This window comes from Marmota flaviventris, chromosome 4, assembly GCF_047511675.1.
Source record: "Marmota flaviventris isolate mMarFla1 chromosome 4, mMarFla1.hap1, whole genome shotgun sequence".
NCBI lineage: Eukaryota > Metazoa > Chordata > Mammalia > Rodentia > Sciuridae > Marmota > Marmota flaviventris.
In genome coordinates this window covers 49,088,422-49,113,360 of record NC_092501.1, presented here as the reverse complement: position 1 = coordinate 49,113,360, position 24,939 = coordinate 49,088,422, and the positions used below count along the sequence as shown (strand labels likewise).

Here is a 24,939-nt window from a genome sequence, read left to right as displayed (position 1 = left end):
TGAATTTGCTTTAAACATTGTTTATTTTGCCAAATAATTTAGATAAATCTTTTTGAAAAGAAAATGAAATCATGATTTCATTAATAATCTAGAGCTTTTCAGAGGATTTTCTTTGAAATAACTCCCTGACAACTTTTTATAAATTAAGCATAAACTTTCTTTGACCTCATCACACGTAATTAAATAGCTGTTGAAGGGTTAAAACCAACTAAAAAGTGATTCTGTATCTCAATCTCCATTCTCCCGCAAAATTACACAGGAAGTTTGTTTCTGTACTGGAGCAGGATAATTACAAGAGACAGTTACATAATTTACAGTTTGCATCTACTCCAGTCTACTCATCCATAATCACACACTTCCACCTAGTTGTATGTACCCCCATGAGTGATTAACAGTGTTGTCCTTTGATTTGTAAATGATGATTGCAGTGTGATTGATTGCTTGCTATGAGCATATTGAATTGATTTTATAAAAAAAATGAACTTTAGCTATTAGCATGTCTATTTGAGTTCCTGTTATTTACGTAGTTTGTGGTTCTTGTGTTCGGCAGTTGCATGCTAGTTAACAAATTAAACTCCCAGAGCCTTTTGCCTCATTAAATATGGAAAATGTCTCTCTACAATCTAATTAGAACACTGCCTAGCATATAGTAGATGCTCAACTGCTGAACACACTACGAAGTCATTCCAAACCTTTGAAAATTAAAGGGAGATTCTTTAATAGTGACGACACACTATAAAGGCTCACAGGGATAATATTGGGATAGTATGTCTGATGCTATGCTAATACTATTATTATTATTGTTGTTACTGAAACCTTAACTCTAGCTGTTGCTAGTATTATAGAATGGATATAAACAGAATAGAAAATAGCAGATCATTCAAGAGGAGTAATGTCTTTTAATACTTTCAGTGATGATATTGTATGTTTTTGCTTTTCTAACAAGCTAACACCTATCATAGTCAATTTAGACCTGTGTTCCTCTGATTAGATTAAGGGTTCGCTGACTACTTGACACAAATCCACTGACAAACCAGTTGGTAACTTCACTGAATGTCCCATCCCACTCCAGTTCCCATTCCCAGCATGTGTTTGTGCTGTAGGGCTCGGAAATGGGCTCAGCAGCAGCCCTGTGGGGACACAGACATTTATTGCCAGAGGTCTCAAGTCATGTTTGAAAGCATTTGGGAGATAAATAAAAAAAATAAACAGAAGGAGTAGTAGACCAGTGGGGTAGGATTGTTTGTCTATATAACCTGAGGACAACTTAGAGATGTTTCTCAGCCTTACATTTTCAACAGTAGTTGCTTAGTAAGATCAGGGCTGTATTTTGATTTTAGAAAGTTGTTTCAAAGACTGACAACTCCCTTTTGAAATGTACTTTGTTTCAAAACAAAGAAAAATTTTAAAGAGATTTGTATATCCACTTTTTTCTTTCTTCCATCTCGCTGTATGTTTGTGTTTCCTGTGTGAAAAAGCTCATCTTCCAAAATTGGAATTACAACATGCTTTGTCCTATTTTTGAAAATTACAGCTGGTATACACACACACACACACACACACACACACAGTATTTTAAGGGGCTTGTGGGAAAATTACTCTTCCAGCCATCCTGTCTTCCAGGGCCTGGCTCTGAAATCAGTGACAGCATCCTCAATGGTATAAATGTACTCCTGTCCCCGGCAACCCTAGTCTTTTGGTAGGACTAGACCCAGACAACTAGATAATAAAATGAACTATCTCAGTTGCTCTGCAGAACCCCAGACCTGTAAAAATGGACAAAAGAAGCTCCAGCTTTGCTTTTAGAAATTTGCTAAAGGATAAATCCAGTTGCGGAGTTTAGCTATAGGAAATGGTCTTACAGGTGAAGTGCTGTAAGTATACGTAATCTTTTGCTTAGAACAGATACTTTATTCATAAAGTGTGTATGAATTTAATGAAGAGTTTGAAATCCACTAACTTTTCAATGGTAATTGCTTGTTATCAGATTTTATAAATTAACGTGAAACTTTTATCCATATTTCAATAGGGTTGTAAAGTCAAGGGGCAGCTTTTTTAAGATGCTTTTTTTTTACAGGTATGAAGTAAAGAATCAAATTATTTTCTGAAGTAGTTTTTCAGGTGGAATCTCTAATGTGGACTTATGCCTATCTGTAAGAGAAGAAAAAATTTTTAATTGCCAAATTACTTCTAATTTCTGTTGCATTGAAAATAATGGTACTGGTGCTTCACCATCGCCTCATGGATATGCCTCTGAATCACAAATCAAAGCTTTATTAGATTTATGATAGGGAATTGGCTTCATAAGCAATTTAGTTACTTCCCAAATATATTTAAGTAAACATTTTTTACAAACTGCCTGCTTTCCCAGTGATTTTAGTTTGGACATGAGTGGTATTGACAAGAGTGTAGCATTTCTTGTTCTATCACCATTTTGTCCTGTGTTGTGAATACCTCAATTTTCCTAACAAGGAAATTGGTGGATCAGATCTGTTTCATAACAGATCATCTTCTTTAAAAAATATATTATTTTAATAGACTAGACCTGTGATGACATACTATACATAAACACCTGCTTCTCAGCTGAAGGTTTTGCTGAATGAAACTATGAAGCATATCACAGAGCTGTCTTTATTGATGATCACCTTTCTCCCATTACTCAACTCCAAGTCTCCATTTCCCCAAGCTTCATCTTCTGCTTTGGTCTCTCATTAGACACCACTGCTGTCATCACACGCCTTTGGGATGACAGAAATGGAGAAGGATTGGTGTTCTACCCACTTTAATATTCTGGCCTTTAAGTATACTCCCCAATGTCCTTTCTTTAAAGTAACCCATAATGTATCTGAAACCCAACTGGCCTGATATAAGCAAGAGTTTGAGGTTCAGCGTGACACACATCTCTAGTTTTTTTAAAGCCCCCAAGTGATTCTATTGAGAACCATGGGCTAAACTAGAGGATTAAAATAGAAGCAACGAAGGGACACATTCCCACTGAATTATATTATCAGTTATAAAAATACCATTGACTCATCTTTGGCATGTGGCTGTGTTGCAGGGTTTTGTCTCTGGTCCTCAGCCTGCTCCCACGTGGCAGGTGTTACCCTGGCTACCCAACTCAGGAGCATATTTGTGGATGTTCTACCCCTCAACATACAGGCACCACAGAGGGAAGGGAGTCCCCTTTCCTGCCGCCTGATGCCCTGTTTTCTATCTGAACATTTACCTTTTCCCTCTGTGACTGACATGCAGATTGACCACCCTCTCTCTTCAAGGGAGTCTACAGCTACCCACAGAACTGTGGAAACCATCTGGTAAACCCTAGCATAGTCTATAAGCTCAACACACATATGCATCACATGCCCCTACCACACACTTCCCTCTGAGAGGAGTTAAAGGAATGCCATCCCTCCCTGGAGTGGCTTGGAGGGATGGGGAAGGCGGAGTAAGAAAGACCTGCAGCCTCCTCCACATAATTGAAGCGGAACTCAACATTACAGTGGTCAGTACACTCAGTGTGAGGGAACATGAGGGGTCTTTGAGAAGAGACATCTTAGAGAGAGAGAGGCTTAGAGAAGAAGCCAGGGATGTGACCCAGGGTGGATAGCTGTCCTTCCCTGAAGATCCTCTGACTCCCTGCGTTTCACTGGCTTATGCCATTTTCCTAGGGTCACACTTGAGTCTTTTATAATAGTTGGGCCTTTGTTACATATGTCTTGGCCTATCTCTGGGTTCTGCAGAAACCCTAAGCAGTCATTATTATTGTAATTTGAAGGGATTGCTATTTCCTAAGGATAGTCCTGGAAATCAAGGACTTAAAAGCTAACTGGCCTAAGCTAATTTCTTGAGAATATTATTCCTAAAGCAGGGTTGTTTTTGTTTTTTTTTTTTTTTCATGGCCTCTTCCTCCCATTAATTTAATTTATATTTGGTTGGTTAACTGGAAATGGGGAAGAAGAGAAAGGCATGGTAGAGGAACTTCTGACCAAGGGAGTGGGATGGGTTTCAGATAACCTCATGTAAAAGTAGGACAAGGAGGGTAACTCCTCTCAATCTGACTGTATAAAGCAACTTGCCTCCTTTCTTCCATCCAAATTTTCTTTCTTTCCCCTATATTAAGGATATTTGGTTGCCCAGGTGATCACCTTGAGATTTCATTCACTGAATTTGCTAAATACTAATAAAAGCCAATGCTAACACAGGGCTACCGTAATAGGCCAAACACTGTTTAACTTATTTCATCCTTACAACTGTAAGAAATAAGTGTGATTATTATCTGCACGTTACAGAGGAGGATCCTGACCACCACCGAGAGACTCAATAAATTACCCAAAGTCACATGGCTGGTGCATGGTGGGCTCTGGATTCCATTCAGGTCTCAAACCAGACATTGAAGAGGTTTTAAAAAATGTAAATCATTGCCTGTGATTTACATTTACATTTGTCATTTCTCAGTAAAATCAGTAGTTATAGCCAATATAAACAAAGGTTCTTCAGAGTCATAAAGAACTTTAAAATGTGATGTGGTCCTAGATCAAGATTTCCAAGAATCAATTGGTTCTTGTCCTAGAACCCTTGCTGTTCAAGTATGGCTCGTGATATGGGAACTTGTTGGAATTACATACATACTTTTGGGATATTCCCCCAAACCTACTGAATCAGGATTCATGTGTTAGCAAGAATGATTTGTTTGCACAGTGTAGGTTAGAAGCACAAGCATAGTACATAGGATGGGCAATTTAGCCACTCAATGGCCTCTACTAACTTTCAGTCTGTTGTTGGAGAGTCTATTCTCCGGTTCTCTACCAGCATGGAGCCAGGTGAGATCTTACCCACTTGTGAATCTTCAGTCTCCCCATCTAGTCTAAAAATTAATCTTAATCTAGAAGATTTCCAGGTGATGCTAATGTTGTGGGTCTGAAAGAACACACTTTGGGATCTTGAGAAGCAGTATTTATTCAGGTTGTTACATAATTATACCAGGCCCATTTGATTATAGGAAAGATGTCTTAAACTTCCAGTTTTAAAACCAATAACTTAAATTAAAAAATACTTTTTTCAAAATGTCCATTTTTTACCAGGGAGGCGTCTGTATGTATCCTCTTATAAATAGAAAGCATAAGATTTTAGGCAGGTCACAGATCATTTAGAGCATGCTCTTCTCTTAAAACACTGAGAGCTAGGGCTCAGCTTCATTCTGCACTAATTGCAAAATCACCACAAAATTTAAACATAGATAGCCTGTCAAGAATTTGAACTGCTAAAATGCCGTTCATTCATCCACTTGGTCACAGTGCTGCTCACCTCTGGAAACCAGTAACAGATGAGCATAGACCATCGAATCGCCATCTCTCCAAGCATAAACTACATGGTTAGAGTCGTCAGATTTCCTCTGCTCAAGAGTTGCCATAAATCCTTGGTCTGGTGTCGGTTCCCAGGCTTGCAAACCCAGTGCTGTCTACTGATGGGGCCTTCCTCCAGGGTTTGCTGAGCTAAACAGGTGTCTGATGAAAGGTGTGTAATCCTCAAAGATTATCTTCTCCTAAAAGCAGCTGGCGACCCTGAACTCACATAATCCAGACAGATGGGAGTTGGGAGTGAGTAGCTTGCCAAAGTTTACACTTTGGGGTTTAAGGAAGTTCATATGGCTTGGTTTCAGGTAGTAGAAGATGGAGGCATGCAAGGATGAAGGGTGGCCACCATTGTAAAGTGTACCCTTCTCCATATCCACAGTCTTGTGTAAGAACAGTGTTCTATTCTTGGTCCACTCTACAGTCTTGACTATCATTCTTTTAAAAGCAAGGAATTTTCATATAAATTAGGATTAACTTCTCAGTTATTATGCTGGGAGTTAAGTTAATTTGAGGATTTGGGCCTTCAAAAACAAATCTTGACCTTGACTGTATTGTTTCTTTCTTATCATAATCTATCTGGCTACATGAAATCAACTCTCTGCCACTTTAAAAAAAAAAAAAAAAAAAAAATTTTTTTTTCTCTCTCTCTCTCCCCCTGGGAGGAAGTTAACCATTTCAAACCCAGGGGATCAGGGCTGGTAACATGAGAATTGGCAAGTAGGTCAGCCTCAACAGAAGTGAGGTACACCTGGGTCCCATGCAGTACAGATTAAAATGCTTCCTCCTTGTAGAGATCACATTGTTCTTCTGTCTCTTCAAACAGACACCTTGATAATTTTTTTTTTTAATTAAGTGTGTGGTTCCGAAACCAACACTCAGACCTCACTTTCCCCTGGTTAAGTAGTTCCTGTGAAGCAAATAAGGAAGCCAGCTTCAAAATAGTTGATGTAGGTGAGGGGTTTATGGGCCACTCGGTTTTCAATTATAAGCTCCTACTCACGAGTAAGTGCTGTTCTCCAGCACCCCTGGCTCACAGGCAAGTTCAAGGGAATAATTTCACCAGCGATTAATTATACTGCAGCTACTGGGATTTGTCCTCTACATATCACTTTGTTTTCCATCTGAATTAGCTAGGTTTCCCCAGGAGTAGCTGAGGCTTTCTGATTGAAAGTATCCTGAGTTAAGGAGAGGTGTTAGCGCGCCATGGGAATCTATTCACCAGGGGTGTATTGTACTTGTTTCAGATGCTTCAGGATAATACACCGGCTTCCAAGATAAGTGCTTTTTATTTCCCTGCATCTTAGATCAATTATTTGGAATCTTTTTGGTAAGTTAAATTTAAGAGCTGTAACTTAAACCACCACACCTCTATAATTACTCAATTAGTAAAATGTTCTTACCAAAAATTATTCTGTCAATAGGCTATATCATAATTTTTCTTTGAAGAGCCTAGAAAAAGTAGGAAGAAACAAAATTATTTAAAATCCCATATTATGAATGTCAGTAGTGAAGTGCCAGCAGCTGCAGCCTCTGTGAAGGCAGGTGCCTGCTGCAGGTAACATTTGGATTCTGACTTCCATCAATCTAGTGCACAACAGAGTAGATCCAACACCCTTTTCTTCTACACTATGTAGATTAACAAATTACAAGTGATTTCCCCTAACTAGTAAGGAATAAGGAATATATCTGTGGTCATTTTGATTGTTCTGGTGGAATTTATTTAAACCCAAAGCTTCCTCCTTCAGGAGGAGACTTTGACTTCAAGATGACTCTTGTCAGAAGTGTCCTTTCTTCCCACCAGTTTTGAATTCCTTGAGGAGCCTTCAGACAGTCCTTGTGTAGTCTACAGTGTTGGTGCACATCATTCCTGAAAACCCGCCTGATGTGTTCTGATTTTTGGAGTTTGGGTTTCCAGTTGTTTTTCTCCGGCACCTAGGAAGGTGTCCCCTCGGCATGTGTTGGTAGTTTCCCCACTTCATCCCTATCCTTGCTTGCAAACTAGGAGGGTGTTTGCTGGGAAAGACCAGTGGACTCAGTGTGCCCATGATCATTGGGGCTGGTCACCTGGACTCCCGTGGCAGTGTCAGCCACAGGCTACAGTTGTTGTCTAAAGAATGTCTCAGGAGACAGCCATTTAATGTGCTAGAAGCAGCAGGTGCTGAAAGGTTTGTACCTAAATGTTCCCTAAGACCCCAGTTGCCTGTCAGCTTCAGTGGTCTCACCCATTTAGCCCAGGCCCTGATAAGGTATATCTGTACAACCTTCAGGTGAAAAACAGGAACGTCTAGGTAAATTGGGGGAGGGGCTTAGAGTAAGGACGGTGGGAAGGGTAGACAGAACAAAGAACACAGGCTTCCTGGGTAAGGTAGCCCTTTGTAGCAGGGAGTGTAAGATAGGGAAGGCTCAGGACCACCTTCTGAATCTCTTGGTTGTACAGATATCCTTCTGCCAAGCTTAAAGGGAGGCTTTCTGTGGGGTTCAGATAAGAACCCGTGAGGGCCTAAGGACTTCCATAGCCACTGCAGGGGACTTTTAATTGTGGGGTCTCATGGACAGACAGCAGTTCCTTATCCATGGTTCTATGGTTTCCCCCCCCACCACCAGGAGTAGAGAGCTGGGACTTCCAGCTGACTGAGTACATTTCTCAGCATGGGCCAAGCACTTAGGAGGCAGGTGACGGATGTGCCAATTATCTGTGTTCTGAGATTTGGGCTCCCTTAGTACTCTGACCACAGAGAAAGTGCTCTTTCCTGTGTTGATAGGGCATGATATGGGCTGGCTTCGGCACAGCAGCCATTGATGTTAGCATTCCTGACACTGCTGTTGAAAGCCTCAGTCTGGAGCCGGGTGACGTCGACAGTGGTTTGACTGTGAACTGTTGTGGTGCTTGTTTGCATTCAATAAAATACTTTGCACTTAAACATGAATTAAAGAGACAAATAAGTCAAAAGACTTCAGAAAAACCTAATGTTGAATTTATGACTGTTCTTTTTAATGGCATTCAGATTAAAGCTATCAAGATGCAAAATGCTGTGATTATACCCCTATGGGGTCCAGGTTGAATTTCTTGTTCTATATTTCTGCATTATTTACAGTGATTTTTGAGAGGCAGCAATATGCATCAGAGCCATTGATTTCTCCTTGTAACAAAAAAATAAAATTGAGAAAATTCTTGAGAATGCAGCCATTTTGAAAATGTAGATAAAGAAGAAAAAATGCTGAAGATTTGGGTGGTTTACAGAGCAGCATGATTTTGTAATTGCTGCCACCTACTGTATGTGGTTGATGTTTGTTTAAATTTAGGAAGTTCATGAAGGTGAGGCTGTTGAAATAGATAATTAGAGCAAGGTAGACATCATTAGTTTACCGCATTTCTTCTCCATTCCATAAGTGGCTCTTAATTACCACGACAGCCGCCAGCTTTCATTCATTACCTTCAAGTGGATTTAAAGTTTTTCTCATTTCAAAGTTGCTTTGCCAAGGAACCTTCACAGTAAAGCTGTAGAATGCCTTCAAAAGCTTAACAGGCTCAGGGATTTTCGGAGTATGCGTGAAACAGTTCAAGAAGTTATTTTTGTTTGTTTTTCTTTGTGTGTGTGTGTTTGTGTGTTTTTTTTTAATTTGTTAGGACAACAGTCTGAGTTTGGATTACAAATTAATTTCCATGAAAGAGGTGAAAATAGAGCTAATGGAGCCAATGTTAGTTGCAGGGTTGACTTGAAAGGCGTTCTTTTATTAGTCCTAAAACAGAGCTTCAGATCACCCGGCTAGTTAAACGCTAGTTAAACGTAACAGGCAATATAGACTCTAAGTCAACGGAGGCCCTTCTTGTTTATTAAGACCCAGCTGTCAAAGGGTCATTAGGTCCTTCCTGTGGAAAACAACTTGCCCATTAATGTTTGGGGTGGTCCCTCAACAGGATTTCTGAGTAAGCGCCTGACATTGAGTTTTGAAAGAATTTAAAGGTTGCAGGAGACTTAGATGTTGAAACGTACCAGAAGTAATGTCTTCAGTCCTAACTTTCAGTCTTTGTTAAATATGTCACGATGTGTTTGGAATGCTACTGCTGGCTGCATGAATTGACTTATGGTGCCACTACATAAGATTCAGAAGCATACACTTCCTAGGGATCAGATCACTGTAACTGGGAAGAGGCTGCACATATAAAAAGATGAACTTCACTGATGTGATGTTTTTACCTTGTTGCTACTTGTATTATTTCTGGTGGCTCCTGTTCCTAGCTCTGGAAACACCACAGTGAGTGGCCCTTTGCTTTTTTTGCCCTAGGCTATTTGCTTTCTAGAAGAGAAGGCCAAGCAGGGTCTCCTGAAAAACCACTCTCTGATCTGGGCCGACTCTCCTACCTGGCCTATTGGAAGAGCGTCATCTTAGAATACCTCTACCACCACCATGAGAGGCACATCAGCATCAAGGCGATTAGCAGAGCCACGGGCATGTGCCCACATGACATCGCCACCACTCTGCAGCACCTCCACATGATTGACAAGAGAGATGGCAGGTCAGTCCCCAGGCCCTGGACATTACACTATCTCTCAAACACCTCATACTGGAGAGGTTCCCTGGCACATGTATTCCAGTTAAAAATCAGAGGTTCTGGGGCTAGAGTTGTAGCTCAGTGGTTGAGCGCTTGCCTCGCGCGCATGAGGCACTGGGTTCGATTCTCAGCACCACATAAAAAATAAATAAATAAATAAAACAAAGATATCGTGTGTCCAACTAAAAAATGTAAAAAAAAAAAAAATCAGTGGTTCCTTGGTGATATTATCAGAAGTTTTTTCATAAAGAAATCATGAAATGATCTTTTTGCTGTTTGTATTTCAATTTATTCTACCCTTTCATTGATGTGTTTTCTGATTTTTTTTCCCCTAACCCACACAGTGTTAGCATTAGTATATCAGTGTGTGAAGATGAAGTGAAATTTTAGTTTTTGATTGTGCTTTGTTCTGCCTTATCACATTATAGATTTGTCATCATTAGAAGGGAAAAGTTGATATTGGGCCACATGGAAAAGCTGAAAACCTGTTCCCGAACCAATGAACTTGATCCAGAGAGTCTGAGGTGGACCCCAATTTTAATTTCTAATGCTGCAGTTTCGGAAGAAGAGCGAGAAGCCGAAAAAGAGGTAATGATTGACTTCATCATCCTAAGTTGTGTAACTTCAATCTTAGAGCTCTCTTAAACCAAGAAAATTATTAACATCATTGTCAAAGGCTTGGAAATATAGAGAGCTTGTGAAATGATATGGCACTAATTTATCCTAACTGAGGTTACATGGTAAGACATGATAATTTTATTGAATTGAGTATGAAAAATGAAACATTTATCATTGATCACAAAGCAGCATTTTTCACTACTGACAGCATGTAATCAGATCAGATTTGGTGCTGAGCTCCAAGGCTGCAATGTCAATCGATTCTTTGTGTTTATGAACTTGCTTAAAGTGCTCCATGCCAGTGAGCATGTAATGTAGTGATAAAGGACTCAAATCAATTCGCTGCATCATTAATACTGCTAAATATCCCATGAAACCCAATCTTCTTTGATTTGTTATCCTAACTGATGCTAAGGGTCCTGAGATGATGCAGCTGGAATTTGCTTGGCTGGCTAACTGTCCTGATCAGAACCCACTTAGAGACCCTTTGCCATTGATCCTTAGAGGCTCTGGCTACATAACTGCCCTCTCACCAGCCAACATTTTTACCCTTCCCCTTAGGCTGAGCGGCTAATGGAACAAGCTAGCTGCTGGGAAAAGGAGGAGCAAGAAATCCTGTCATCTAGAGCTAACAGTAGGCAATCACCTGCAAAAGTACAATCAAAAAATAAATATTTGCATTCCCCGGAGAGCCGGCCAGTGGCAGGCGAACGAGGGCAATTGATGGAGCTATCTAAAGAGAGCAGTGAGGAGGAGGAGGAGGAGGAGGAGGAAGAAGAGGAGGAGGAGGAAGAGGAGGAGGAAGAGGAAGAAGATGAGGAGGAAGAGGAGGAAGATGAGGAAGAGGAAGAAAATATTCAAAGCTCTCCCCCACGATTGACTAAACCACAGTCAGTTGCCATAAAGAGAAAGGTATGTGCTGTTTAGATTTCAGTCTGAGCAGCTTTCAGTCAAATCTTCTTTGTCATTGCCAACAATTTGCTATTTGTTTCACTCTCTACTTTAGATGTAGTTTCAGTGTACCCAGTCTCACTGATTGGATATCATAATCAATTATCTTACAGTCATGATTGTGTCTACTGGGGCTAAGGCCAGGGACAGGCCAGCTTCCTAGTCTAGTAGTCACTGCCACCTGCTGGTCTGCAAGAGTAGAATCCAGTTATGAGAAAGAAAAGGGGCCCCAGAGAGCACATCAACCACCTTTCAAAGCCTAAGGAGTCCAAGAGCTCATTCAAAGCCCAGTGCTCTTGCTGTTGCTTCTCTCTTGTTCTCAGCATAGAATTGTTAGAAGGTATTTGGGGCCCTTTGGGCTGATGTTTTGCATCTGTGGTCTATGGCACATTAATGAAATTCCTCATATCTTAGTAGCCTGGTGGTTTTTCTAAATTATACCATCTCATCTCCAGTAGTATAGAAAGTAAACAATTGATTTTTTAAGTAATTGCTTTCCCAAATCTGATATCTTTGTAAGCAGTATCTGTCTGGTTTTGTTAGTAAAGCCAAAACAAATAGAGATAACAAGATACAAGGTAAGTCTCTGCTCCAAGGCCACTGCTATGTAGTGTCTGTCAAGCAGCTTGCCACTCTAACTCCCAGATCAGTGCTTTCTTCTAACCCTGGCAACTAGTGGGAGGGTAGCTGTGGAGAGGTGGTAATAAGGAACATCCATGAAGTGGACTTCAGGCTTCTGAATAATGTTTTAATTTCTTACAAGGAGAATGCATTCATTCTCATTATGTATATAACAAGAGAAACTTGTCCTAAAACTATCAAAACCCAGAATCATCCAAGGCATGATGTGGACTACCATATAAATGGACTCAACCTTAAGGAAATCAGTTATTTTATATTTTCTACACTTCTGTTTGGGAAAATTCAAGTGGTTTGGGAGGGCAGGCAGACGGGAGGGTGATTAATAACCACAAATGTTAAATTACAGAATACGATTAACAGGCCTATGTGTGTTTGTCAAGAACATTCAAAGCATTAAAAATATAAGACAATAATTTTTGGATACAATTTACCTGAAGGTTGGCTTTTTCATTTTTTTTTTAATACTGGGGACTGAACCCAGGTCCTTGCGCATGATAGGCAAGAGCTCTACCATTGAGCTATACTCCCAGATCTAGAGGTTGGCTTTTAACCAGATTTGTTGAACCTTTCTTTGCAGTTTATTTCCAACAATTTGGGGACTCATTATTGACAGATTACATTTTAACAGCAAATCTACCTGTTATTCCTTTATTTAAATTTTGTATTATTAAATACTTTTTCACTTCGGAAAACATTTTTATTACGATTTTGGAGTCATTTGTGCCAAACTTTAGTACAAATAGAAGAAATATTTTTATATCTTACATGGAGGATAGAAATCTGTCTTTTTTTAGCTGCCTTTCATATTAAAATATTTAACAGAATTATCAATTGTTTAGCAGCTACCTTGTGGGCTTTTTAAGCAGGAGAATAATACTTTCCTGGAGTACCCTTTTCTTCCTCCCCTTTCATAGTTCTTGAAGTCCTATGAAATGGGACAAGTAAGCCAGTGTTGTACACCATCATGTTTTCCCTAGTGTTTTGCATGTAGTAGTTGTCCCTTGAACATTTACCAAGTATTAAATGAGTGACTCAGTGGCTAGTTAATTATTGCAACATTATAGAAACATTGGGGTTCATGGTGCCCTAAAAAAGATCTATGATGTTTAGGATATTGAAGCCAACAAGTACCACTTGGAAAATATATGCTAGAATAACAAAGCTTAGCTTTTAAAATATACAGTCAAGCTGCTAGGATGTGCCCTCTCGAAGCATCTGCTTGAGTAAACAACTGTTTTATTTGGAAAACACTTGCCTCTGTAGTTGTAGCCCGAGAGGGATGTTAAACATCAAATGGAAGGTTAAGTACAAAGGCATTTACAGAAGTCTTTACGTGCAAGATTCTCAGGCGCATTTTCAATACATGTTTGCTGCATATCGACACAACCATTTAATTTCTCATGAGCTCTTATGTATTATGTTTGGAATTAATTTCAGAGGCCTTTTGTACTAAAGAAGAAAAGGGGTCGTAAACGCAGGAGGATCAACAGCAGTGTAACAACCGAGACCATTTCTGAGACGACAGAAGTACTGAATGAGCCCTTTGACAACTCAGATGAAGAGAGGCCAATGCCGCAGCTGGAGCCTACCTGTGAGATCGAAGTGGAGGAAGATGGCAGGAAGCCAGTTCTGAGAAAAGCATTCCAACATCAGCCTGGGAAGAAAAGACAAACAGAGGAAGAGGAAGGAAAAGACAATCATTGCTTTAAGAATGCTGACCCGTGTAGAAGTAAGTAGAGGGTTATAAAAACCTTACCCTACGACTGTTAGTTTGACTTGCTCCTGGAGTGATACTAAAGGCATCTGGGAGGTCATATCATCACACCTGAAATAAGTGCTCATCTGTCCTTTCTCCCTGCAGTGGGATTTTATGTTAACAACTACTAAGACCAGAATGTTCCTGTGGGTGGGTTTGTCTTTCCAGAAACTGGCTTAGCTTCAAAAAATTTGAAGTCTGTCAATAAGAAACACACTGCATTTCCTTGATTCTAACAGGTACTTTTCTTCATTTAATGTTGTAGAAATCAGGGTATATATTATCATCAGTGTGGGAATTGAATGAGAATAGTTCCTTTCCTAGAAAACAGTTATTAGTAAACTAGAGGTACATCTTACTCATCAGTAGTATCTGAGGATATTATGATCAAGAATCATATGAACTTATCCACACCATCAATATTAGCTTTGATAATATTGAATAATATAGAAATCAGGAAATAGTTTTTCCTCTGAAGTTGACATGGATACCCCTTCCTCATCCTCTAAAAAACCTACCAAACTACCATTGAATTGTCTTTGTGCTGTTTAAAAGCACTCAGTTTGGGCACTTGTACTCCCAGCTGAATCATGAGGCTTTATAAGGCTCGTTTCTCTTTAGCTGAAATGACTCCATCTAAAATTTGTTCCAGTCTGGGAAAAAACCATCTCATTTGCCTGGGAACCACAGGTTGCACTCTAGCATTTGAAAAGTTAGTTTTAAGAACCCAAGTTAGCACCTTCTTGACTTCCTTACTTCAACAGGAACACTATAATTGGCATACAATATTTGCTGAGGGAAAGACATCTTAACCCTGGGTATAGAAAGACCAAGCCCTTTTCTTTGGTTTCTTTAAACAAATGAACACATAAACAGCATCAGACTGCAGAATGAGAGCTCCTTTGTGTGTGTGGAGATTGAGATTTACTTCCACTTCTTGGCTATCTTCTCAGGAGTCAGTAGGTGAATTATCATTGCCTTTCTTCTCCACTTTGTGCTACTGACTTTTAGGAATCCTTTGTGGCTATATTATACCTTTCTGGATCTTGTTCCCTCTAAAAATAATTATCTGAAAATTCATCTTCTGATTTAGGGAGGTATTCCTACAAAAGCTAGTAGGACTGCCAGGTGTGTGGCACATACCTATAATCTCAGCAACTCAAGAGACTAAAGCAGGAGGATAACAGGTTGAGGCCAATCTCAGCAATTTAACAAGGCCCTCAGCAACTTAGGGAAACCCTGTTGCAAAATGGAAAATAAAAAGGACTGGGGATGTAGCTCAGTGGTAAAGCTCTCCTGGGTTAAATCCCCAGTAACTGCCCCCCACCAAAAAAAAAAAAAAAATCACTGGTAGGATCAGTAGCATGTAGAGTAAGAATGTGGATTCTGTGGTCATTGGTATGGCCATATCTGCCATTATGAATATAAAGAAAATAATCTGAACATCTCAACATGACAACTCAGGCCCAGTACTTGGCACGTCCAGCCAAGATCATTCTGCATCTCATATGTTTTTTTCAATTAGTCAATTTCAACGTAGCATGCTGGCAGGTAAGTTTATATGTAGTCCTTTTATTATGTAAACGAGCTAAAGCTGACCCTGCCAGGCACTGACTGGATTAGAAATCACTCCATTCTGGCACGAAGGATCTCTCTTCCTCAGTTGTTAGATCTTATTTTTGTTCTCCAAAATAATGTTTGATGCTTTTGTTTTTTGTTATCATTATTGTTAATTTTTTTGTTTTGTTTTGTTTTTGCCAGGGGTTGGGAGCAGAGGAGCACTGAGGATTGAACTCAGGGATGCTCTTTCACTGAGCTACCTTCCCAGCTCTTCCTTTTTTTATTTTTTGAGACAAGGTCTTGCTGTGTTGCCAATGCCGCCCTCAAACTTTTTATCCTCCTGCCTCAGCCTCCTAAGTGGCTGGAGAGTGTGCCACTGTATCTAGCCAAAAAGAGAATTTCTAGTAAGACTATTGCTCTTTATAGAGCTTTCCCTTTAAATTGGCCATTTACTTTAGGGGATTAGTGTAGTCTTCAATCTTCTAAAGAAGTTAAGACGTGGGTATTTTATATGTTTATTATTTTGTGTGTGTGTAAATATATTTTCATGTATTTATTTGTTTGCACATATTTATATAAACATATTTATTTATAATCACATGTGCATATGGACACAGAAAAATAAGGTTACCTGAACTAAAATGAACTTTGCAATCACAGTGTGTTTCTAATTGTTTTGTATTTCAAATCTTCCAGTTGAGACATAAACTGATCCCAAATATAATGTGGACAGAGAGATGAAAAGAATACCTGTATTTTCAATATTCAGTAATTTCATGGTAATTGTATTGTAGGTTGTTATATCATGCAAAAATGATGATCCTAAGCCACGCATGGTGACACATGTCTGTAATCCCAGCTACTTGGGAAGCAGAGGCCAGAGGATCACAAGTTCCAGGGCAGCCTGGACAACTTAGTGAGACCTTGTCTCAAAATACAACTTTAAAAAAGCTATGGATTTAGCTCAAAGCATGTGTAAAAAGCCTCTGGGTTCAATCCCTTTTACTGCCAAAGGGAAAAAGAAAAAAAAGATAATCCTAAAAATGATGATTCACAGATACATTTGTGTTTTGTGTATCTAGTTATTTATTCATTTGTTTCAGAGGTACACAGTTTATTTTTATGCCAGAGAAAACATTCAAAGAAAATTAAATAATGTCATCTTGAGATCATTTAAATCAAGCAAATATCCACAAAAGTTGATTTCCTCAGGATAGATATAGGAATTATTCTTCTAGTTATTTTTCTAGTGCAGTGATGATTTGCATATAAGCTAGCATTAATTCCATTCCCCTGTATTTCTTACTTTCTAAATGTTCAAGTTCATTTCTTTCTTTTTTTTTTTTTTTTTTTTTTAATGTTGTAGAACTCAGGGCTTTCACATCATAGAATGTCTTGTTTGTTAAACTCGGATGTTTTCCCAGGCCTAAGTTATTTGATTTACGCAACAATATTATTCTACATTAGTCTTGATTATCTTGACCATCAGCTTTTAAAATGCTAAATTGAAAGCAGTGCTGGCTAATTAAGTTAGAGGAAGGAATTCAAGTTGTCCATGACTATGCTTTCTAAAACTTTGCTTGTCTTCCTTCCCCTTTCTGTCTCTCCACTAAGACAAAATAGATGATGATGCAAGTAACTTGAAAGAAGGGAGCAAAGACAATCCTGAACCTCTAAAGTGCAAACAAGTATGGCCAAAAGGAACAAAGCGTGGTCTTTCTAAGTGGAGGCAAAACAAAGAGAGGAAGACTGGATTTAAACTGAATCTGTATACTCCACCAGAAACGCCCATGGAACCTGATGACCAGGTCACAGTGGAAGAGCAGAAGGAGATTTCAGAAGACAAAACTAGTCCCACACCCATCAGGATTGGGGAGGAGGTGAGGGAGACTGTGGAAGCCCTGCTGCCTCGGGATGGAAACAGAAAGGAAGAAGCGTGTGCACCTGTAAGTCCAAATAAATCACCAGGCGAAAAACCAGATGAGGATCTCATCAAACCTGAGGAAGAAGAAGAGGAGGAGGAGGAGGAAGAAGAGGAGGAGGAGGAGGAGGAAGAGGAGGAAGAGGAGGAGGAAGAAGAAGAAACTATAGAAAAAAACCAGGATAGTGCTAAAAGTCAGGAAAAAGAGGAGCCAGGAATCGCAATGGATAAAGAAGACACCGTGCATTTGGATGATCATGAAGAGGAAGAAGAGGAAGATGAAGAGCCATCTCACAACGAGGATCACGATGCGGATGATGAAGATGACAGTCACATGGAGTCTGCCGAAGTGGAGAAGGAAGAACTCCCAAGGGAAACCTTCAAAGAAGTCCTAGAAAACCAGGAGGCTTTTTTAGACCTTAGTGTCCAGCCTAGTCATTCGAATCCAGAGGTCCTGATGGACTGTGGGGTTGACCTTGCAGCTTCATGTAACAGTGAGCCTAAGGAGCTTGCTGGGGATACTGAAAATGCACCTGAGTCTGATGAGGAGCCCCCAGAAGAACAGACACAGAAGCAGGATCAAAAGAACAGCGAAGTGGATTCTGAGTTCAAAGAGGGAAACACAGCCACCATGGAAATCGACTCAGAGACTGTTCAGGCAGTTCAGTCCTTGACCCAGGAGAACAGGGAACAGGATGACACCTTTCAGGATTGTGCCGAGACTCAAGAGGCCTGTAGAAGCCTACAAAACTACACCCACGCAGACCAAAGTCCACAAATCGCTGCCACACTGGACGATTGCCAACAGTCAGATCACAGTAGCCCAGTTTCATCCGTTCATTCCCATCCTGGCCAGTCAGTTCGTTCTGTCAATAGTCCCAGTGTTCCTGCCCTAGAGAGCAGCTATGCCCAAATCAGCCCAGATCAGAGCGCCATCTCAGTGCCATCTCTGCAGAACATGGAAACCAGTCCAATGATGGATGTCCCATCAGTTTCAGATCACTCACAGCAAGTTGTAGATAGTGGATTTAGCGACCTGGGCAGTATTGAGAGCACAACGGAGAACTACGAAAATCCAAGCAGCTATGATTCTACCATGGGTGGCAGCATTTGTGGAAATGGCTCTTCACAGAACAGCTGCTCCTATAGCAACCTCACCTCTAGCAATCTGACACAGAGCAGCTGTGCCGTCACCCAGCAGATGTCCAACATCAGCGGGAGCTGCAGCATGCTGCAGCAAACCAGCATTAGCTCTCCCCCAACCTGCAGTGTCAAGTCTCCCCAAGGCTGTGTGGTGGAGAGGCCTCCGAGCAGCAGCCAGCAGCTGGCTCAGTGTAGCATGGCTGCTAACTTCACCCCACCGATGCAGCTGGCTGACATCCCCGAGACAGGCAACGCCAACATTGGCTTATATGAGCGAATGGGTCAAAGTGATTTTGGGGCTGGGCACTACCCACAGCCATCTGCCACCTTCAGCCTTGCCAAACTGCAGCAGTTAACTAATACACTTATTGATCATTCATTGCCTTACAGCCATTCCGCTGCTGTGACTTCCTATGCAAACAGTGCCTCTTTGTCCACACCATTAAGTAACACAGGGCTTGTTCAGCTTTCTCAGTCTCCACACTCCGTCCCTGGGGGACCCCAAGCACAAGCTACCATGACCCCACCCCCCAACCTGACTCCTCCTCCAATGAATCTGCCGCCGCCTCTTTTGCAGCGGAACATGGCTGCATCAAATATTGGCATCTCCCACAGCCAAAGACTGCAAACTCAGATTGCCAGCAAGGGCCATGTCTCCATGAGAACCAAGTCGGCATCTCTGTCACCAGCCGCTGCCACCCATCAGTCACAAATCTATGGGCGCTCCCAGACTGTAGCCATGCAGGGTCCTGCACGGACTTTAACAATGCAAAGAGGCATGAACATGAGTGTGAACCTGATGCCAGCCCCAGCCTACAATGTCAATTCTGTGAACATGAACATGAACACTCTCAATGCCATGAATGGGTACAGCATGTCCCAGCCAATGATGAACAGTGGCTATCACAGCAATCATGGCTACATGAATCAAACTCCCCAGTACCCTATGCAGATGCAGATGGGCATGATGGGAACCCAGCCATATGCCCAGCAACCAATGCAGACCCCGCCTCACAGTAATATGATGTACACAGCCCCTGGACACCACGGCTACATGAACACAGGCATGTCCAAACAATCTCTCAATGGGTCCTACATGAGAAGGTAGACACCTTGGGCAGTCCACAAGACCCACTGGGCGTCACTATTGGATTGATCTGCACAAATACCTTTGAAGAGTACGATTTCAAAACCAGCAATTGGTGTGAATGCAAAAACATTTGTTGGCACCATTTATTTAAAAAAAAAAAAAAAAAAAGCTGTATGCAGCAGAAAGCCTTATACAAGTTGTTTTTCTTTTTTTCCTCTTTCTTTTTTGGTACCTTTGTTTCTGTTACTTTTATATGACATTCTCTGCGAAGGAAGGCCTCTCTGGACTACAGTTTGGAGGCAGCCACTGGTTGTGCCTGCTTCCATTAAACAATGTGGATATCAAGCCCCCAGATTATCTGTTTTAATATTGAACCTAGAGCTTTTTTTTCCTTCCCTGTCCACTCCATGTAAATGCCTTTAGCATTTCAGTTATTGTATATTTTGTTTAAGGTGACACTTCAGCATGCCGCTAATGTCTTTGTTAGTGACAGTGCATTTTGTAGTACTGTACAAGTGTTGTGCTAACAGTAAGCCATTTCTTAAGTTTTTTGCCTTGATTAGGGTGCCCTAATTTGAGGGTTTAAAAAAAAAAACTATATTTTTGTTAATTATAAAACTGTAAAGAGCTATAAAGGCTATTCCCATTTGGTTAGTCAAAAGGGTTTTATTGCTAAATGTTTGGTGTAAAGTTGAGACCCTTTTCCATTTTGGTGACAGATTTCTTTGGGGAAAAAGGCAGCTTTCTGTTTTATAAATGCAGACTTCTGTTTATTGAATGAAGCATATCTCAGTGTTTATCTGTCAGGTTTTGAAACATTTCATATATGTCCAAATACTTGGCAGAATTTAAAAAAATAGTGAATTTGGTGTAAAGTTGCTATTTTATGGAAATGCCTCTAACTTTACATTTTCATTCCATCTGTAGATTTTTCTATCTTTATAAAATATTGGAGTTATTTTTTAAGGAAAAATAGAGAAGTAGCTTGTGAATAGCTCAAACTAAGCTTACAAATCGCATGTAAAAAAGCAAAAAAAGTTATTTGTGTCTGTTTATATTGCTTCCTTTTTTGTAGCCTTTGTACCTGTACAGGGTGACAGTAAGGGCCAAGCAGGAGAGGCGTAATCCTTGTATAAAATAGGAGCCAGCGACACTCTTGTATTTATCTGTTATCTTTTTAGTCAGTTACTTCAAAAAAAACAAAAAACAAAAACAAACAAAAAAAGCTGTACATTTTAACATAAAATAAATTATGATGAGCCATTTTTAGCCTCTTGTGTCCTGTCATATTATGATTGATAGAGAATGACCAATTGAACTGTATCATGTGTCACATCTCAGAACACATACACATTTTGGGAAAATAAATTATTTAGTGTAAATTGGAGTTTTGAGATTTTCTGATTTGCTTTGACTTTGGGGGAGGGGTTGGCAATAAATAAAAGTAATATCTAATAAAACCATCACATATACCAAATACCTATTTAATAAATTAATTTATAATGGATTTTAATGCTTTTCATGAAAGTTTATTTTATGCTAGTGCATACCTTCTGTATGCCAATCATTGTCTTTAAAATAAAGTGAATTTGTTTTTTTCTTTTTGACTTTGATCTTCATTTGCAAAGAGATCCTGCACAAATATCTAGTTGCTTAGTTTGTACAGTCTGTATAAACACCCTCAGAGCCTAGTACCATGATAGCAAGCTTCATTTTTATAAAGATTAATTCCAAAACACCCAGTTTGGTGTAGTATGTTTGAAAATTTATTTAAGTGTGAAAGTTTTGCTCTGTTGTGAATGATTGATTGTATGTTTTCTTTAGTCTAAACGTTCAGACTAAGGGGGAAAAAGTAAATATTCACAAACATTATTCAATGGCATTCAGAAAACATTTTGCATGAAAATTTAAACATTTGATTATTCAAGCAGTGAGTCTAGAAGTGGGTGTTCACAGCTCTCTGCTAAGCAAATCACTACTATTGTTTTAACACATAATAGTTAGGTGTTAACACAGATGATAGATACAAACTTTAAAATGATCCCAAAACACTGAACAGGTAGGATAGAGCGTGCACCAAGATAAAAGGCCCCACATGGAGGAGGATGCCTGGCGGAGCCTGGCCTTGTGTTCTCACCTGTGTCATTCTCTTTCAGTTTTTGCATGTGCAGTGGGTTTAATATCCAGATTCTACCCTTAAATCCCTCCCTCCCACACCTGCAAAGTTGGCCACACCAGTAGGGTAGCCGGAGGGCTCCAAGGGCTGCTGTGGCGAAGGAAGACAGAGTTGCTGTGCTCCCCATTCTTCTGATGGGGAAATGCACGGCTTGTGTGAATCATGGTTGCAGCAGGTCAAAAGTGGCCAAGCATCAGGCAAGAGGCTGCTTAAGCCTGGGAGGCAGGATGAGGTCCCTGACACAGAGCTCCCCACAAGCCCCACTTTGAAACTTTCATGATTCAGTTTTTTTTCCTGCTGCTTTAAGTTTTGGGGAAGGCTGGAGACCCTCCCACCATTCCCTTTGGCAGTGGCCTGCTGATCACACCTTTGGGTTTGTAGGATGCTAGGGCTCTAATGTCCCCACTCATGCCTGCCCTCTAGGGAGGTCGGGGACAAATCCCAGTCACTGTCCCAGACCTGCCACACCAGAATCAGACCAGTACACAGGACACCTTGTGTCTCACAGAGACTGTGGCGTAGTCACTGGGAGCTATCTTTGGGCCCCAAGTCCCAGCATTTCTTGAGGGATCAGAAAGGTTTAGCATAAGAGAGAAATTGCACAGCTGGGATAGCCAGGGAGCACCCTGCTCTCCTCACCCGCCCACTCGATGGGAAATTCAGACCTGAATGTGACACCACAGGTCCTAGAAAACAGGAACTTGGATTCATCATGACTGAATACACTCACCGTTAGGTTGGGATTCATTCACGATTAGGCCACACCTTAAAAACCTGGAATGTGTTCTTGTTCATTTTCTTCAAGAGTCTAACATGGATTGTCTGTTGCCAACCTACTTTCATAGCTCGAATGGTGCCCGCCCTTGGACTCAGGCCTCAGACTTTGGCCTTCCTCACCAATGTGCTGTTTCAGAAATAACGACTCACAACACTATCACAAAGAGCTTTCACCAACAGCGCTTCCACCTGATCCACACTCACCCTGTGTGGGAAATGGGGTGGTCGTTTTCATTTACAGATCAGGAAATGGAGGCTCAAAGAAGCTAACCTAATTGCCTGAACTCACCCAGCTAAAATTTGTAAGCTGAAACAAACCCGGTGTTCCCAAATCACAGCTCTTTCTCCTAAAACACTGTATCCTGTGAAAAGGCTCCTAAAACATTGAACTCTGAAAAGGCTGTAACTCGTCACCTCTCTAGTTTAAAGGCTTAGCTAATGAATACATGATGCTGTAAAAACTGTTAAGTGCTCCATAAATATAGGTTCCTTTGTTGTTGCAAGCAAGGCTTGCTCTGCAGCCAGCCTTAGATACTGAAAGTGCAAGGACTGTCGCTTACCCAGCAGTGACTTCAGGGTCTGTGCCCAGGCCTCCCTGACTCCTGCTACCTTCTTTGTTCCCTTTCCCAGATTCCTCCTCCACCTAGGCCTGGCTGGACAAGTTCACGTTCTGCAACACTCCGGCCTGGAGCATCCTCTCTTTTTTTTCTCCTTATCTATCTCCTATGATGACTTCAAGTTCTACCTCTTCACAGTATTTGTATCTCCAGTTGTGAACCTTCCTCTGAGCTCTAGATTGCAGATCAAATTACTTGGGACACCTTTTCTGTGTCTTCTGGACATGCCATAATGCAGTGATACCCAGTTCATTAACATTCATTTCTCTCCCCTCTCAGCAAGTCCACTCCTTTTCCCGCATAATTCCAAAATGATCCTGAATGCAAATTCCCTGGCACTATCTGTACAAGCCACCTTCCCCTCTCTTATAACAGCCCCCTAACTGATCTTCTGGTCTCCTTTCTCAGTTCCCTATAGCCTATTCTCCATACTTCAGCCAAATGATTTTTTTTCTTTCTGGAGTGATCTTGAAAAAGCTCACACCATTTCCCTGCTTAAAACACTTGAGTGGTTTTTCTTTGCACTGGGAATAAAATCCAACCTCTCCACCCCTTTTCTTGCATTCTCCCCTCACCTGACGGGCAGTTCCTCAGACTAGAATGCTCGCTCCTCCTTGGCAAGATGTACAACCTCAAGCCTAAGCTTACTCTCCCTGAGAGGTTGCCCTTCACCACCCCACTTCTAAAGTGGGTTGCTCCCCCAACACTCCCCGTTGCTTTCCACCTAAGCACCCGTTTCCCTCATTGCATTTTATTACAACCCACACTTTAGCTTTTATTATTGACCTCTTATAATGCAACTGTTGGCATGTGTGGTACATTCTCAACAAATACTCATTGATTGAAAATTTTACTTGTGAAGATGTGAAACACTATTGGAAAAACTGTTCCTCCTTTCTCCTATCTGGCTCTCTGGAGTCACCAGAAGAGTCCAGACCCTCCAGTGTTAAATTCTCTCTTGCTTCTGCCCCCTGCAGGGCCCTGCCCCACAAAGAGATGGTGGCATAGAGGGGTGGTAGGTGCTCAAGAAAACACATCCTCCCTACATGTGAAGTCACTGAAATGTAAATAGTTTATTGAAATAGAAATATTGATTTGTGTCTGGGCACAGAATAGATCAGACCTAAGAGAAAACAGTTCAGAGGGCAGTCATCAGGATGCCATGCTAGGGAAGACTAGTAGAGATCACTCTGAGCCCAGTCCCTTTTGGTCTGCATCTCTTTCCCAAGAGCCCATACATGGCTCCAATTACACCCCAATCTGAGTCATTAAGCAATTCCATCACCCTTGGTCATTATGCCCCTACCATTCTGTTCTCTCTCTCTCACAATCACATGAGTTTTGGCTGATCCAGCCCGACCTCTCTCTAGTTTAGACCTGTCACAATTTCAGAGGGAACATCTCTCCTTTTTGATCTTATCACCAAGACAGACCAATTTACTAAACATTCATATTTCCATTTCAGCTTTGCCTTTTTCCTTTGCAACTCCTTTATAATGTTTCAGGTTTTTAATTTACTAGAAGCCCAATATCTTTAACACAGGCAGAGAGTGGGGACTCTCAGGGGAATCCCCTCCCTGTGCATGTTCATCAGAGGACCAAGTCTTCTCCTGGGCCAAGGTGACCCTCCCAGAGCAGAACCAGGATAGTCCCAGGGAATCAGGTCCAGGCACAAGGGCCCAGGACACAGCAAGCAGAAAAGCTTCCCTGAGGCCACAGGGAGATTCTTGGGTGACTTTATCCAGCTGCTGAATCCCTGGACTCTTACCTCCCTCCCAC

At 40.9% G+C, this 24,939-nt stretch overlaps 1 protein-coding gene across 4 annotated transcripts in view; it reads left to right on the top strand.

Annotated features, from left to right (window-relative positions):
* Nucleotides 1–21,190, top strand: part of Kat6b (lysine acetyltransferase 6B) — a 185,614-nt gene extending 164,424 nt beyond the window's left edge. For all 4 annotated transcript variants that reach the window (XM_071611144.1, XM_027931246.3, XM_071611145.1 and 1 more), the window contains exons 14-18: nucleotides 9,642–9,873; nucleotides 10,338–10,497; nucleotides 11,089–11,439; nucleotides 13,558–13,849; nucleotides 17,051–21,190. In XM_071611144.1, coding sequence (XP_071467245.1) covers nucleotides 9,642–9,873; nucleotides 10,338–10,497; nucleotides 11,089–11,439; nucleotides 13,558–13,849; nucleotides 17,051–19,608 — 3,593 coding nt within the window. In that variant the 3' untranslated portion in view covers nucleotides 19,609–21,190. The remainder of the gene's footprint in view (nucleotides 1–9,641; nucleotides 9,874–10,337; nucleotides 10,498–11,088; nucleotides 11,440–13,557; nucleotides 13,850–17,050) is intronic.
* Nucleotides 21,191–24,939: the final 3,749 nt, after the last annotated feature.